This window comes from Leopardus geoffroyi, chromosome B2 (genome assembly GCF_018350155.1).
Source record: "Leopardus geoffroyi isolate Oge1 chromosome B2, O.geoffroyi_Oge1_pat1.0, whole genome shotgun sequence".
NCBI classification, from domain to species: Eukaryota; Metazoa; Chordata; class Mammalia; order Carnivora; family Felidae; genus Leopardus; species Leopardus geoffroyi.
In genome coordinates, this window is record NC_059332.1 from 111165742 (window position 1) to 111183797 (window position 18056).

Below are 18056 nucleotides of genomic sequence, written 5' to 3' on the forward strand. Positions count from 1 at the left end.
AATAGCAGTGCAAGTCAATTTTCAAAAACTTACTGGGTAAAAATTGTTTTAAGAGAAACATATTCGATTTCAGTAAGTTCAGGAATTTTTTTTTTAATTTAAGGGCCTAAATATATCTGATCAAAATACACAAAAATAAAATAGCATTTGCTTTTTCTTCTAACACGGTCTTGTGGAAGATAAAATGTATTTATAACAACAGTTTTTCTTTCTAGAATTTTTTTTTAAATGTCTACGAAACAGGCAAAACAGAAGACTGAAATAATGGATAATATTGTAGCAAAGGAAATCAGCACTAGAGGTTTTCCCTAGCACAAACAAATATTTTGAACCGCAAGCAATGTGTTTAAAAATTTTTTAATGTTTATTTACTTTTGAGAGGCAGAGACACATACACAGTGCGAGCATGGGAGGGCAGAGAGAGAGGGAGACACACAATCCAAAGCAGGCTCCAGGCTCTGAGCTGTCAGCACAGAAGCCGATGCGGGGCTCGAACCCACAAACTGTGGGATCATGACCTAAGCCAAAGTCAGATGCTCAACCGACTGAGCCACCCAGGTGTCCCTAAGCAATGTGTTTAAAGGAAATAGTATAGGGACGCCTTGGTGACTCAGTTGGTTGGGCATCCGACTTTTGATTTCGGCTCAGGTCCTGATCTCACAGTTCATGGGATCAAGCCCCATGTCAGTCTCTGCTCTGATGGCACAGAGCCTGCTTGGGATCCTCTCTCCCTCTTTCTGCCCTTCCCCTGGTCACCTATACGTTAGTGCTCTCTCAAAATAAATAAATAATATTTAAAAAAAAACCAAAAGAAATAGTATAATTAATAATATCTTTGTTCTGACTACTATTTATTATTCATCGCTCTGAATAATCAAGTCCAATATCAGTTTATTAGCAGTGACATTAGGATATTAGCAACGTTGTTTCTGTTGGAGCATCATGGTTTGATGTCAATGTTAAGTAGAGCTAGATTTAAAAAAAACAATTGAAACTGGAAGGTTTAAAAAGACCCTAATAGAATCATCAGGCAATTTAGACCTCCTAGTTGTGAAAAGAACCAAACTCAAAATTCCTAACCTTTCTTACCCAGCTAGCTCTAATGAAGTGCTTAGAAATGTCAGTTCAAAAACTGTATTTCTTACCTTTTTTGCAGATATGAGATATCTGCTGATTTGGGATATATTTTCGTGAGCATAATGAATAAGATCATTGTACCAATTTTGGGATTTTCCTTCTGTTGGAAAGAATAGTTTTAAGGAACCATATGGAGAACTCCATTTATTTTTTTTTAATTTTTTAAAACTTTATTTATTTTTGAGAGAGAGAGAGAGAGAGCAAGTAGGGAAGGAACAGAGAGAGAGGGAGACACAGAATCCAAAGCAGGCTCCAGGTCCTGACTGTTAGCACAGAGCCCGACGTGGGGCTCGAACTCACAAACTGCGAGTTCATGACCTGAGCTGAAGTCAGACACTTAACTGACTGAGCCACCCAGGCACCCTTAGAGAGCTCCATTTATAAGTTTAATGATACCTGATAATTTCCTGGATATGACTATTAATATACATCATATAGCATCAAAAGTATTAAAGTTGTTTCATAACGTTTCTATTCCTTCCTAAAGTGATACAATATTGTTCCTAAAGTGATTTAATTGTGATTAATTGCATGAATTTTTAAAATAGTTAATATGTGAATGATCTACATGCATCTGTCATTGTTTTATGTTCATTTGGACATAATTTTTGACAATCAGAGATATTTTAGAAAAGGCGTTTTATAGAATTTAATACATTTTACAAACTCTAAAATATAAATTTTATGAATCAATACAGAGAAAAGCATTCTTAAGTTCTCTAAATGGTTTAAAATACTATGATTATAATTCCCATGGGGGAAAATATAATATATTGATATTTATTTGATAATAAGTTTTAGTGCTCCTTAAAAGATGTTGTCAGAGTTTAATTTTATTGGGAACACTGTCCATTAACTTTGTAATTAAGTATGACATGATCAGAGGCTGTCTTGAACTTTCTCTTGGTGCTAATGATATATTTAATCATTCCCTATTCTGTGGGCTAAAGAACTTGACAAACGTAATTGTAATATTTTAGAATGTTTTTCTCTAAATATCTGTTTAAGTATCCTTAATTAAAAATATTTCCAATTCAATTATATTTATATGTTGGTATCTTTTTTAATCTATTTGTTATTATTTATTTCTTAGCCTTAACATTTTTTTAAAAAAGAATATAATTTTGTAACCAACATTATCATTTACCTCTAATTGGACAGCCTAATTAAAAAGCATAATATAAAATTTGTTTGAATGACATCTGGACAATGTTGTCAGCACTTGGAGACTATGGTGAGGTATTCCTGAAATAATGTAAATAAGGCAAATTATACTGTTCTTTGAAAGTTTAGCTATATAATCAGTACAGAGTTGGAAGGTTAGTGAGCTCAGAAAGAACCAACCATATAATACTATAAATACACATTCAAAGAGCTTTCTTGCATTACTCAAGCACTGTAGAGATCTAGGCAAACTGGGCTGTGTTAGTATATTAAGACTGACACAGAGCACAGCATAACATTCAAAACAACTAACAGATGTAGAACTTGTTTAATACACATCTTGCAGTCCCCATGGGGGAGGAAGTCTTGTCCAGTGGATTCAGTATTCTCGCTTTTGGCCAGCTCTTCCCTACCATAGTATAAGTTTTCAAATTATCCTAGTTGAGGGACTCTCCTAAAATCGTCTAAATACCTCTTTCCTTTAAATTCTGATTGAACTTTATAATTATGATGATTTTACGCTGTGTAGTTTGGCTGCAAAAAGTAGACTCTGCACATACCTTTATATTCCGGCCCTCATTACACGCTACTAATCTGAATACTGACCAGAATTTTGGGAATTACTTCAGTGGGGTGCATTTTAGTCATTTTGGTTCATCTCTGCCCAGCTCTTGCAGAAATATCAGCAATATTCAGTGATTAAAAAGAAATAAATATCACTTCTTTAAATATTTGGGACCCAAGATAAACTAGGACCTCCTAGGCACAGAATTAGCTACTGAGCCCTAAATCTACTACAAAAGATTTTGTTTTTCAAATAAAACTTTATTAGCCATAAAATTTTTCTCATCTAATAATGTTTGGCCAAGATGTCAAAGTTCTCACATTTGTTTCAAGAAAAAATATCATTATAGGACTGTAATTTGCTTGGGGGCAGGCAAAGCTAAGTCTTGGTCATTCCTGCACTCACATACAATGATACAATGTTATTTTATATTGTTAAGCATTTTACATATGATTTTGTTATGAACTGAATGTTTGTGTCCCTCCAAAATTCATATGTTGAAGCCTAAAACCCAAAATAATGGTATTTGCAGGTGGGGCTTTGAAAAGTGATTAGGTCATGAGATCAGAGCCTTTTATGAATGAGATAGTGCCCCTGTAAAAGAGGCAAAAGAGAGCTGATCTGTGTCTCTGTCTCTCCTTCTCTCCCTCTCTCTCTACCAAATCAGGAATGAGGGCATCTATCTGCAAACCAGGAAGAGGACTCTCACCAGGAACCCAATTGACTGGAACTATGATCTTGAACTCCCCAGCCTCCAGAACTGTGATAAATAAATTTCTGTGTATGCCGCTCAGTCTGTGCTGCTTTTGTTATAGGAACCTCAAGCTGACTGAAACAAATCTCTTTAATTTCTCACTCATTTCAGTGAGTTAGGTACTATCTACATTTCATAGATTGACAACCAAGCTAAGAGAGGTAAAAACTTGCCCAAGATCACAGCTACTAAGCAGTAGTGGGAAACTTGAACCCAGACTATCAAACTACAAAGTTAGAGCTAAATATTATGCACTGAGAGAATAGTGGATTATAAAGTAGATAGCATCTCAGATGCCTCCTCAGAATGATCAGTGAGCATGTTTGCATCACAATGTCCTATCAATGTTCTCCATAACTACCCATTCGCTACAGCCTTCCAAATACTTCTGAATCAGAACCATCTGGCACACACTAAGAATTCAGTAACTATGTATTGAATAAATTAATAAATTTTCCAAATTTTGTGCTGACTACATTTTATTAGGAAAATTACCCTTTAACATTTACATTTAAGCCCAATAATCATTATAACCACCTTCTGTGGTTAGTTATTGCCCAACTTTGCAATCCCAACCTGGCTAAGGTATCGAGGTCAAATGAAATTGTTGATATTTGACAGTTTTCCTGGGCAAAAAAAGTGTATATTTCAACCTAATATTTGCCTAGCATTTTTTTCCTGGAAGTTTAAACCTAACACTTTACTTTTTGTTATCAAGAAATTTTAGATGGTGAATTTCCAATGTTAATAATCTGAAACACGTAAGTTTATACACTTATTTCAATGTTTAAAATAATCTCTAATGATCTATTCATTTTTAAATATAATATATTCTATTTTAACTACAATAATATTCACTATCCATAGTCTGTATTTTCTTTTGAACTTCTTTTCATAATTAGAACTCCTCTTCTATAAACACATTTATGTGAGATCTTAGAAATTAGTCTTATTATAGTTTAAGCATTCAAACATGAAATTTATTTTATGAGATGACACACAGAAATTTTGAAGAAATATAATTGAATATAACAAAATGTTAACTTAAAAATTATTGGGGCGCCTGGGTGGCGCAGTCGGTTAAGCGTCCGACTTCAGCCAGGTCACGATCTCGCGGTCCGTGAGTTCGAGCCCCGCGTCGGGCTCTGGGCTGATGGCTCAGAGCCTGGAGCCTGTTTCCGATTCTGTGTCTCCCTCTCTCTCTGCCCCTCCCCCGTTCATGCTCTGTCTCTCTCTGTCCCAAAAATAAATAAACATTGAAAAAAAAATTATTAATATAATAGGGGCGCCTGGGTGGCTCAGTCGGTTGAGCGTCTGACTTCAGCTCAGGTCACGAACTCGAGGTCCGTGAGTTCCAGCCCCGCGTCCGGCTCTGGGCTGATGGCTCAGAGCCTGGAGCCTGCTTCCGATTCTGTGTCTCCCTCTCTCTCTGCCCCTCCCCCGCTCATGCTCTGTCTCTCTCTATCTCAAAAATAAATAAACGTTTAAAAAAATTAAAAAAATATTAATATAATAAAAAGTAAGCAGGGTTTTGTATGAATCCTCCCATTATTCATGGTATAGAATCTCAAAATATAATACTTTGAAATTCATCTAATGGACTAATTTATTGAGATTTATATGTTTTTTAAAAATTAATGAACTTCAATGATTTTTAGAGCAGATTAATGTTTGCAGCAAAATTGAATGAGAAGTACACAGGGCTCGGACATACCCCCACGCTTAACACACACAGCCTCCCCTATTATCAATATCTCTTATTAGCATGATACATTTGTTATAATTCAATAAACCAACACTGATAAATCATTATCAACCAAAGTCCACAATTAACATTAATATTCACTATTCGTTTTGGTCATTCTATTGATTTTGACAAGTTATAGTGACATAAATCTACCATTATAGTATGATAAAGAATAGTTTCACTGCCCTAAAAATCACTATGCTCCACTGACTCATCCCTCTCTCTTCTGAAACCTCTAACAACCAATGAACTTTCTACTATCTCCATAATTTTACCTTTTCTAGAATATCATGTAGTTGGAGTTATACAATAAGAAGACTTTTAAGATTGGCTTTTTTTACCTAGAAGTAGAATTTAGGTTCTTCTACGTCTGTGACTTGATAGCTCATGCATTTTTAGCACTGTAAAAAATATTGTATGGATGTATCAGAGGTTAATTATCTATACACCATGGAACAATATATCTGTTGGTTTCAAATTTTACCAACTATGAATAAAGCTGGTATAAATATTTGTTTGCATGTTCTGCATGAACATAAGTTCTTAAGTCATTTGGGCATACAATAAAAAGCATGATCGCTGGATCATATAGTAAGATTACATTTAGTTTTATAAGAAACCACCAAACTGATATCCAAAGTGAGTGTACTATTCTGTATTCCCTCTAACAATGAATAAGAGTTCCTGTTGCTTCACATACTCCTCAACATTTAATGTTTTTAGTGTTTTGAATTTCAGCCATTCAAATAAGTATGTAGTGGCATCTCATTGTTTTAATTTCTAATTTCCTAATGTGTGACATCAAACATCTTTTCATATGCTTTTTGTTATCTGTATATCTTCTTTGGTAAACTAGCTGTTCAGATCATTTGCCAATTTTTAAAAGGAGTTGTTTATTTTCCTATTGTTGAGTTTTAAGGGTTCTCAGTGTATTTTAGATAATAGTCCTTTATCAGATGTGTGGTTTACAAATATTTCCTCCCATTCTGTGTCTTGTCTTCAAATTTTCTTTTTTTCTTGACAGAATCTTCTGAAGAACAGTTTTTAATTTTGATGAAGTCCAACTTATGAATTTTTCATTCATGGATATTGCCTTTAATGTTTTACCTAAAAAGTCATTGCCAAAACCCAAAAACACCTAGATTTTCTTATGTTATCTTCTAGGAAATTCATAGTTTTACATTTAGGTCTATGATGTACTTTGAGATGATTTTTTGAGAAGGTTGTAGAATCTGTGTCTAGCTACTTGTTCTGCTTCCTTTTCTCCTCCCCCCTCCCCTCCCCTTCCCCTTCTCCTTCCCCTCCTTCTCCTTCCCCTTCCCCTTCCCCTTCTCCTTCTCCTTCTCCTTTTCTCCTTCTCCTTCTCCTTCTCCTTCTCCTTCTTCTGCTTGTGGATGTCTGATTGTTCTAGCACCACTTGTTGAAAAGGCTATACTCTCTTCATTGAACTGCTTTTGCTTTTTTTGCCAAAGATCAGTTGACTGTATTTTTGTGGGTCTATTGCTTGGGCTCTCTCTTCTGTTCCACTGATCTATTTGTCTATTATTTCAGCAATAATAGCAATATTTCTGTGTTGTTTATTATAGCATTATAGCTACAGTTGAAGTAGTAGTGTCATTTCTCCAACTTTTTAATTCTATTGTCTTAGCTACTTTGGGTCTTTTCTTTTTCTATATAAACTGTAAAATCAGTTTGTTGATAGCCATAAATATCAGTTTGTCAATATCCACTGTGATTTTTACATGATTGTATTGAGTCTATAGATCAGTTTGGGAAGAACTGACATCTTATCAATTTTGAGTTTGCCTACCCATTAACATGAAATAACTCTCAATTATTTCGTTCTTTTATTTTTTCATTTGAGTTTTGTAGTTCTCCTCATGTAAATCTTACAAGTATCCTATTAGATCTATATCTAAATGTTTCCTTTGTTGTTGCTAAGGTAAATGGTGTTGCATTATTAATTTTGTTCACTCCAATTTTTCATTGCTGGCATATAAAAGAGCAATTTACTTTTGTATATTAACCTTGTATCCTGAAACCTTGCTATAATTACTGATTAGTTCCAGGAAGCTTTTCTTGATTCTTTGGAATTTTTTTATACAGATAATCACATCATATGTTAACAAAAACAGTTTTATTTCCTCCTTCCCAGGTGGTAGAGTTTTATTCCTTTTCTTGTCTTATTTAATTAACTAGTATTTTTAGTACAATGTTGAATAGATGTGGTTAGATTGATATCCTTTCCATTTTTCTCATCTTGGTGGGAAAGCCTTTAGCTGCTCATAGTTAACCCTGATGTTAGCTGTGGGTTTTCTGTAGATATTCTTTATCAAGTTAAGGAAGTTCTGTTGTATTTCTAGCTTGCTGAGAGTTTTGTTTTTTTTTTTTTTTATCATGAATGGGTGCTAGATTTTGTCAAGTGATTTTCTGTACTATAGATAGATCATGTGTTTCTTCTATAGCTTGTTGATGTGATGAATTATATTAATTGGTTTTTCAAATGTTGAACTAGGTTTGCATACTGGAATAAATCCCGCTTGGTCATGGTGTAAATTTTTTTTATTTGCTGTTTTATTTTATTTGCTTATACTTTAGATTTCCATGATATATATTTTTTAAGAAATCTCTAATCTAACATTACTTTAAACTTAGAGATATATATACACATGGAAAAGAAAATTGAGGTTCAAGACTCCCAAAGGGGATTTAATTGAGGTAAAACAAAAGCTAATGTCATTTCAACAAACTAGAAATTCTATTTCATACAGTGCTTATCAATGTGACAAAGTGATCCCCCTACCCAAACAAGGACCTTTGTCTATTTAGATTCCTTCACTTGGGACTTCACTTAAAAGGAGGATACATTTTTTGTATTTTATAAAGATTAACTCTATTTAGTAGACATTTATTCAGTGCCTCTTTTGTGTTGGGAGCTGGGAAAGCACAAATGATTGCACTGAGTTCATTTAATGCCAGAATGCATCAATATGGATGATACAGACACATACACAGGGCACTGGGCCCATAGCATATGGATTAACTCTAGCTGATGGAATGAGAAAAGATATCACAGAAGCACTGCCATTTGCAGTGGATTTTGAAACTGGATAAAGGGTTTGTCATCAAAGATTGGAAAGCTATCTCCAACATAAGCAAACATGGAGGGTGAAAGTTCATGTGGCTGGATCTCTGGATATACAAAGTCGGGAAAAAGCAGTGAGGAAAAGCTTGAAAGTCACACTGAGAATTGGTGACGAAGGGATCTACAGTATCCTACTAATGAATTTAAATTTATAGCCTTCCAATGATGAAGAGTCTTTAAAGATGCTAAATGCAAACATTCTTTCTGGTATCATGTCAATGTAATTAATCAAGTTTTGTTCATAAAAGAATATTATACATACTAAACTAATAATACATAGAAAGTCATTGCAATTTTGTTTGGAAATAGTCCAAAACTGAAACCACCCACAGTTATGTTCTCCACATTGTCCTATCTCCAGAGACAATATCTTCTGTTTCATTTTTTATAGTTTCTTTTGTGTGTGTGTGTTTCAAAGGCATAATTTCTACATCTTGTGTGCCATTGTTACTGATACCTTTGGTTAAATCACATTTAGAGAATCTTCACGTCCATAAATTAAATATCCAATAGCATGCTTTGCTCCAGAGATGTATTTTTTGATTTTTAAGTATTATTTAGGTGTATATTTTGAAATGTAAACAGAATAAAAACTTAAAATAATATAATTCTTTTTAGTAGATTTATGTAACATTTTATTTTATTTTTTTAATGTTTTTATTTATTTTTGATACAGAGAGAGACAAGCATGAGCAGAGGAGGAGCAGAGAGAGAGGGAGACACAGAATCCGAGGCAGGCTCCAGGCTCTGGGCTGTCAGCACAGAGCCTGATGCGGGGCTTGAATTCAGGAGCTGCGAGATAATGACCTGAGCGGAAGTCAGACGTCCTACCGAGCCACCCAGGCACCCCTATATAACATTTTTAAACATTATCATTTTAGAATGTGAATCTGACTTCCTTGCATATACTTTTGTACAGATTGTACTTGCAATCAGAAAAATAAGTCTATGCTTCAGCATTTGGAGCAAAGAGGAAATATCTCAAGCATAAGAGATATTTTTTACAGATGAGAAATAGACAATATTATGACTGGACGTTCCTCTAGAGATTGCTTAGTGAAATAATCTTGGCTTAGAAAAAAGGCTAGATAAGGCAGGTGACTAACCTAATGTCACTGGATACATTACAGGAAAGGTAGACTAAGCTATACATGTTATTTTGAGATACCTCTGTACTGCACTGTTCAAGGAGGCTGACATTTTTAACCACCATTAGCTTTCTTCAGTTTTTTTTTTCCCCAAGGGCCACAATACAAGTGCTAACTCCAAGTTAAGAATTATTCACAATGACTTTTATTATCAATTTATTTATTCATTATTTATTTATTTATTATCAAGATTTTAAGGACAATATAGATGTTTTGTATGGGTAATCTGATTAGTATCTTTTTTTTTCCCCTGGTATAAGAATCAAGTAAAAAAAACCTCAAACTTTGCAAGTTATAATAATGAAAAAATTTCTTAACATATTTTGCCATTTTAGAATTCCAAAGATCTGAATTAAATTTTCATTTTTTAAAAGAATTACTTTTTAATCAGTTTATACTACATCATCATTCTATGAAAAATTGGGGTGGTAATAACCAATAAGGCACAGGTAAATTTTATATAGACTGTTCATAAAATTTTCATGTTCATTCTTGAAGTTATTTCACCTAAAATGTATAATTTCATTTACAACAAGGAGAAAGTAACAATGCATTTTTATGTGGGGCTATTTCATATGATTTTTGCAATTTGATTTTTAGAGAATGGAGCTTAACAGGATGTAGCATAACAATTGGTTTTTACACAATTTTATTCAAGGTAGTGTATGCCAATTTTTTTTCGTAAATAGGTCTTTAATAGAAAATTGATTTATAAATGAAGGAAAAGTCAGTAAAAAGAACAAAAAGTCGCAGGAAACAACCCTTGTTCTAACTAGTAAACTTTGCTACATAGTTTATAATCTACTTTCTACTAAAGATTTCTAAGGGGAAAAAAAAAAAGATCCAACCCATATATGGCTTCAGGATAATAACAAGAGTGGAAGGAAATATTAATAGAAAAATAAGACATAATTAGCAGCTTGATATACTTGAGCTTGTAAGGAGGCATTTTCATGATGTGTTGTATGGTAAATATTATGATGCATTTCCACATTCCTTTATACAATCTAGCCTAGGGTATCAAAGAAACAAACAAAGTTGATTTTTCTCACTGGTGAACAAAATATTAAATTCCAAATATCTATGTTAAATAATTAAAAAATATTTTTACATGCGAAATCTGGGTTATGGTTATTGAAATTATATATTAGGAAAAATAAGATCTGTAAGAGAATTTCATTACGAGGAGAATAAAAATGGCATATTACAGATTTAAGGATGACTTAAGGAACTATCAACCTAATATTAAGACGTAGATAATAAGAATGCATATTTTCACTGTTTTAAAATTATAAAATTATATTAAGTATTGACAAAAGACATCTGAAGTTCATTACCATTAAATTCACAGATCATATGACAACTTTCTTCATATTTACAATTAGATTTGACTGGGCTTTAAGAAATGGTTCAAAATTTCATTCTATTATTTTTACATGAAGCTTCGTTTGAAGGTAAATCAAGAGAAGGTTTGAGACTTACGAGTGAAGCAAGAGCACACATTTGATGTAAAAATGTTACTTTTAAGAAACTAAAAGATTGGTAATATTTCCATTAAGAAACTACTTTGATAAATCATGGTAAGAGTAAAATGCAGGCATAGTAGGAACGACACATTGCTTTAGGGTATGTTGTCTGTTCTGATAATTTCCAGTAATTAAGTTCATCTATATACCAGTATCTCTGACCTGCAGTTAATAAGGTTACTTGGTGTTAAGATTGGTGACCCCAGTATGAAGTGTAAGGGGAGGTTCCTAGGGCAATCTTGAAGTGTTAGTGTGCCTCTTCATAAAATGCTCAGAATCTCTAAAAAAATTGGTCACAGAGGCTAGATAGGCAGATGAATAATTCATTTTCATGATAATGAAAGGCAGAATACCTGCATGGAAACAGAAATTGGGCATTACCACGATTTCCCTGTGTGACCTGTACTTGCCTCTAGTATATCCTGCATAAAGTGAGAGTGATCAAGTCACACATTAGCTTTTTAGAGAAAATGGATCATTAATAAGAAAGAAGTTTTAACTTTGAGAGAAAAAGGTACAGCACAATGTGTCTCATAGCATCACCTCCAAATCTTGTCAACAGCATTGACACACATTTTTCCTTTATTGGGCTGGAATTCTCTTTGGCACTGAATGGCATTCCTACTAATACATGTGTGAATCACATGAACCAAATGTTTCATGGCAGAATGTGGCACCCTGCAGGAGATCAATGTAACAATACAAATTTCTTCTGAATAGATGTTGTTCTGCTGTGATGAGTAGGATTTAGATTTGTCTGCTTATTAAAAGGAATTTCCTATACATAAGATAAAATAATTGTAAGAACATTCTAAAAGTATTAAATAAAATAAGAGTAAGAAGTGAAATGTGGGGGTGCCTGGGTGGCTCAGTCAGTTAAGCATCCGATTCTTGGTTTTGGCTCCAGTCATGACCTCACAGTCGGTGGGGTCAAGCCCTACATAGAGCTCTGTGCTGACAGCACAGAGCCTGCTTGGGATTCTCTTTCTCCCTCTCTCTGCCCCTCCCCTAGGCATGCTCTCTCTCTCTGAAAAATAAATAAACGTAAAAAAAAAAAAAGTGATATGTGCTATGTGAGCAAGAGGGACAGTGGAGAATTGCTAAAGATTCTCTCAAAAATATATAAAAACACAAATATGCAGAGTATACTCATTTTCACATGCTGTATAAGCTCCACATGTAAACCATCTTCTCTCTGTAGCCCACTTCATGTTCCTCACACCCATTCCCCAGCGCCTAGTCTGTTGTGGGCGCTCAATAAATATTAAACAATCAAAGCACAAACTGTTGTCAAAAAGTTTGGAATTCACAGGAATCAATAGTATTGTTATCATTTAACATTTATTGAGGGTCAACAGCATGACTTAGTCCACATGTGCAAATAGGGTATTTTATAATCACACATTAAGCAAATAGTTAAATACAACTTGTATTAACTAAACTTTCAATTTTACTCCATTGATCTTATACATAATACTAATCTTTTAAAAATAATGTTAACACACCACAAAATATAAACATTACTTATTTAAATAAATAATTTTCTGTCAGGAAATCATTACTCTTATTGTTAACATTCACTTGAAAATATGGGATAAATCTACAAGTACACATCACATATTCTAGGTAGACCAGTGCATGTACAAAGAACAGAAGAATCTGAAAAGATGAGTGAAGACAATGACAAAAACACAAAGCATGTATTAGCATTTGGGTTTCACCTGCTGTTATGACAACTTAAAACACTAATACAATTATGTAGGGCACCACTGTTTACAAAATAGAATCAAAGGCAAAGAAAGACAGAAATTCTACAGGTGAACATAAATTGGCATGTTTGTGAATTCAGAAACATTTCTTAATTTAAGGCAAGGCAGAATTTTTTTATTATAGGAAAGGAACTGCATTGGATACATTTATGAACCACATGTTCCAGTTTTATCCTGAATAAAATGATTACTAATTGTGTTAAGATTTATTCTTGTGGAAAATAGGCACGTACATTCTATTTAATCTTTTTTTGTGAATATTTTCCTGTCATGTTTCTATTTAATGATTTTGAAGTGATTTTTAATTGTTAAGAGAATGGAAAACTGTACTTAATATGTCTGTAGTGAAACTTTCAGTTTATTTTTAGGATACTGAAGTATCTATAAGTATTCAAGTTTATAGTGTGGTTTTCCTTAGCATTTGAATCTCTAAGTCTTAGAACTGTAAGTCCTTCTAGACTAGCCTTCCCTTAAAGAAGAAATAGACTCTATATTCTGTTGTAAGGAAACACCACTTAAAAACTTTGTAGAATAGAAAATTTTACACTTGGAAGCAGTAAGATCATCTAATTCAGCTCCACAGTTGTAAAAATAAGAAAGGAAATGATAGGCCTAATGTTTCTATATTTGGAATCATTTATTGTATTAATTGGGCAACTGTTTAACTTTCTCTTTCATTGTTAAGTTTTTAAAGAAATTCACAATAGTTGCAGTTACTACAATTTAATTTTTCAATATGTTTATCCATATGATAACTGTTCACTGCAGGCAATTTTGTTTATGTAACAACACCATCAGCAAAGATCATAACAACATGATGTTGTTAATGAATAACACGTATTTAATTATTATTTTTTCTCTACTAGTTCCACTTTAAAACTGAAGAATTTAATCACTTATGTCCTGGTTTCTGAAATATGACAAACTTCACTAATTGAAATCATATTTTGATGAACTAAAATATTCTTTTAATTGCACAATATTTAGAGGCCATGTTCATTGAAATCTGGGTCACCTAATAGTCCTTTCTTCAAAAATCCCTTGGTTTTCATTCAACCCACAGATATCATTGAACACCTACTATATTCCAGCACTGTTACAGACTTCTAGAACGGACTCTTAAAGAAGACTTTAAGTGAAGTCATGCATATGTGTGAATGAATGAAAGAAAAGGAAAAATGATTTGCAAGTGATTGAATTTATTACTATTTCCTTTACCTTCTCACTGTTGGATTTAAGTCACTTTGAAGGAAGACAATTAAAAATAGAGAGATGCTGTGACTCCAATCTAGAGTTCAGATCTTCAAAGTTAATTGTATTTTTTTAAATTAATTGTCTTGACTGATGTCCTTCCCTGCCCCAGGAAGTAGCAAGCCACTGGATGCTTCCTTAGAGTGACTGTTTTGCTTATCTGTCTAGTAACAAACAAATATTACTAAAAATTTTCTTCTGAATGAAAGCAAGATTGAGAAGAGAAATGTAAATGGGATATAGGAAGCAGGTCAATTTCGAAAATGAATACCAAGGAGCAAAATGTTCACTAATTATAAGAAGTTAAATATCAACAAATGAATAAGTTAAGCTTAATGAAACATGATGTACTTTCTCTAGATGTAATATAGAATATCTAAAGATGAATTCTCATATGGTATCACACAGCACCTAGCAAATGTTGTAAGGTTTTATCTTTGGCATTCCTTAGCTCTCACTACAAGGATAGCAATATTTATTGTTTTAACATTTGTATCTCTTGATACTTCTAGGTAACTGATTTCTAAACAAGGAGGAATAATTAATGGTGGTGGTTGTGTGTGTGTGTGTGTGTGTGTGTGTGTGTGTACATCTTTAAAGGTACACCTTTAAAGTAGAGAAATTATTTATAAAGTGTTTCCTTATACTCAAAATTCCAGTCCAGCCATTTCAAGATCTTCACAAAAAGAATAACTAAAAAAACACATGGTTCATCATTAGTTAGAGATAAAATAGAGTTACATTTTTGGACTTTTGCAGAAGTTAGATTAACTAAATTTCTACTTCTTACGTGATATGATGTCTAGTTTACTACATTATGTTAAAATAAAATTCATTCCACCTTTCACTCTATGAATTTCCCATAATGTGAAGTTTAGCTTAATCAATGTGTCCTGAGTACAATTATAATTCAGACTAAGTACAGAGGTTCAATATACACAGTTTTATATAGATCACCAAGTGTATTTTAAATCTAGTAAGAGTTTGTAAATAATATTTTTCCCAAGTGCAAGTTTACAAGTACAAGCTTAAATGAATAAAAATGACTTTAAAAACTATGTAATCATACTTCAATGCCTTATATACTAGTTTTAGATTATTTATACTTCTAAAGATAACTAAAAACTGCAGAAGTACAAAATAGATTTAAAGCCTCTTCTTACGAATAAATTTTAGAATACTCTGATGAAATCTGTAGAATATCATTGACTTAATTTTACATAAACTTTTGATTTTTTAAATCACAAAATATATTTTTCATATCAATTATTAGTCATAGACATACCGTCTCAAAAATATGCAATTTACCCAAATATTCTATTTCTTATGGTATTTATAGTTGAACTATATGAAGCTATTGCTTTACGATATTTAAATTGAAATGATTTACTAAGTCAATATAAAAAGAGCCATTGAAAGAACCTCATTTTTTATACAAGCTAAAAGCCTAAGATTTTATATGATAAAAGGTATCTTTCATAAAAAAAATGAATTATAAAATTATCTGAAGAAGTAAGTTCACATTTCTAAGAACCAATTCTAGTCTCCTACCTACCTGAGGAAACATTATAGAGTTAATGAAACTGACACCAACATGCAGGTAAGAAAAATAAACAATCTATGTTTAAATCACTTATTTTTTAGGTACAAGTACTAGTGTTGGGCATTTTACACTGTTGTCAGTCTTCTCTTAATGCACTTTGGCTCTAAAAGCAAAGCTACAAATGCCAAAGATGAGCAATGAACACCTTTATACTAGAAGAAAAAAAAACTATGAAACAGTTAAATTGACACGGTTTGATAGTTTATCTCACCTGTCGTAAAGTTGATCTGATAAGGAAATATGCTCATGTAAGGACTGTGCAATTATCTAGGAATTTATCATTTTTCATATCTTTTCCCATGTTTTCTTGTTTGAGCTCTACATCTTGTTGAATAGGCAGGTCAGATAGAAGTCATTCCGTTTTTGTTTTTGTTTTTTTCCCCCCAGAAGAAATTTAGGCTCAGGGCCTTCCTTGCCTAAGTGAACGAGTTAAAACTGGATGTCGTACCATTCCTCTACTTTCTTTGTCAGAGATGGAAATATCCACATCAAATGAAGTTGATAGAAACATTCTGTTGAATTCTAAAATTTCAGGAAGTCCCCAGAAGCCAAAATTCATTTGAAAACTTTTCAATATAATTGTAATCTGATTTTGTTGTGAAAAGCCCAAGGAAATAAATATTTGACCAATCATTTAACTTAGTTGAATTCGTAACTTTAACTTACTTCTCTGGAATGTGAGAAATTAAAGGATTTTCTTGATCTGTTCATATCAAAAATGCTACATTTTTGATAATAGGAACTTAAGTACTCCCAAATTTCAGAGGAAAAATTATGTTGATTTCACTCTTGACAAAAGTATTACTAGTTCTGTTTTATTACAATAACTAGTAAATATTATGATAGATGAAAAAACAAACGGTAGGGGAATCATAAATAAAATTATTAGCACGCTAAGCTCTAACAGAAGGCCCAGCATCACTTTAAATGTTTTCACTCTACTCTTGCATTTCTATCAAGCAAATTTTGGAGTGATATATGTACTATACAGCTGCATAAATAAAAATAAAATGCATTACTTATAACATTATGATTTTTAATATTACAATTTCAGACCTCTTGGGAGAATCACTTGCTGAAGTCACAATATAAGCTCAAATAATTTACTTTTGGTGTTTTTCCCCCTTTAAGTGTTACATACTATTTTGTAAGCATTAGATGTTGTTTTTGCATCAATTGAATTGTGCCATCTTTATTCTTTAAACTATGATCAGTAAGGTGGTGGTAAAAGCACACAGCAAACAGAAAAATGTCTACCAGTTACCCCAGATCATTTTTCTTCCCAATCATCTTCAGCATTTTCCCTGATATAATTAAGAAGTCTGTGGAGTTTTCCTGCTCTGAACTTATACTCAAAGTTTAGTTATACAAAAGAACAAAAACCCAGATTGCTGCCTCACATCCTCCCTGAAACAGAAAAGCATGCAAGGACAGTGATAGAGAGCAATAGATAGAACGGTTATTGTCTTCCTCCTGTCTGAATCCAGTGCTTTCCTCCTCATGTTGTTGTCTTTCTAAAGAAGATAATGTCAACCTCCTTCATTTTTTTTTACCTTGCTCCACTGTCTTGGTTGTTTTCTCTTCCTTCTTTCCAGGTACAGCTGCAAGGCAGAGATAAGGTTTAAATAAAAGTTCCAGATGGAAATGCTGCTTCTGCTCAAAAATGCATTTTGTAACTCATTCGTTGCCAGCTCTTTCTTCTAAACAAGCTATTTTAGAGTTTTTCAACTTTTCTCATTTCTCTATAAACCAATTGAAACCGATTTCAAATTGAATGTTAAAGAATTAAAGAAAAAAGAAATAATTTCTTGGCTTCTGACTAGTTTTTCCATACCCCTTTCTACTTTCTCCTTTTATACTCTACTTTGATAAACAAGCTCTACAAGGAATTCTACTTGACAGGACTATGATTAATCGATTTACAATCCAGGTTATTGCTGGAGTCATTCAAAGTCTTGAAAACGTCAACTAGATGCTGTTTTAAATTCAAGCTTAACTTAATCAACTGAAAGGACAGTGTAGTCATGCTTGAGATTCAATTAAATGTTAAATAAAGTCATCCAAAATCACAGGTAACCAAAAGAGAAATAAGATGCTGTTTATCCTGAACTATGCTTTCTTTAAGATTTATTGCTTTCAGTGGACTACTCACTGTCTACCTATTTATACATCAAAACACTAGAAATTATTCACTCAAAATCAGTACACCCCACTGAAATAATTGATTCAAGTAAGGATCTTCAGAGG

The 18056-nt window shown here is 32.9% G+C and overlaps 1 protein-coding gene and 1 long non-coding RNA gene across 3 annotated transcripts in view; one reads left to right on the forward strand and one right to left on the reverse strand.

The window, feature by feature from the left end:
- The window catches only part of LOC123608967, a 68125-nt gene extending 64466 nt beyond the window's left edge, over nt 1–3659 (forward strand). For both annotated transcript variants that reach the window (XR_006717545.1, XR_006717546.1), the window contains exon 4: nt 3534–3659. This is a non-coding gene — a long non-coding RNA (uncharacterized LOC123608967). The remainder of the gene's footprint in view (nt 1–3533) is intronic.
- TRDN (triadin) overlaps nt 1–18056 on the reverse strand; it is a 389767-nt gene that overhangs the window by 102146 nt on the left and 269565 nt on the right. Inside the window, exon 21 of the mRNA XM_045499455.1 lies at nt 17363–17410. Within this exon, the coding sequence (XP_045355411.1) occupies nt 17363–17410 (48 nt within the window). The remainder of the gene's footprint in view (nt 1–17362; nt 17411–18056) is intronic.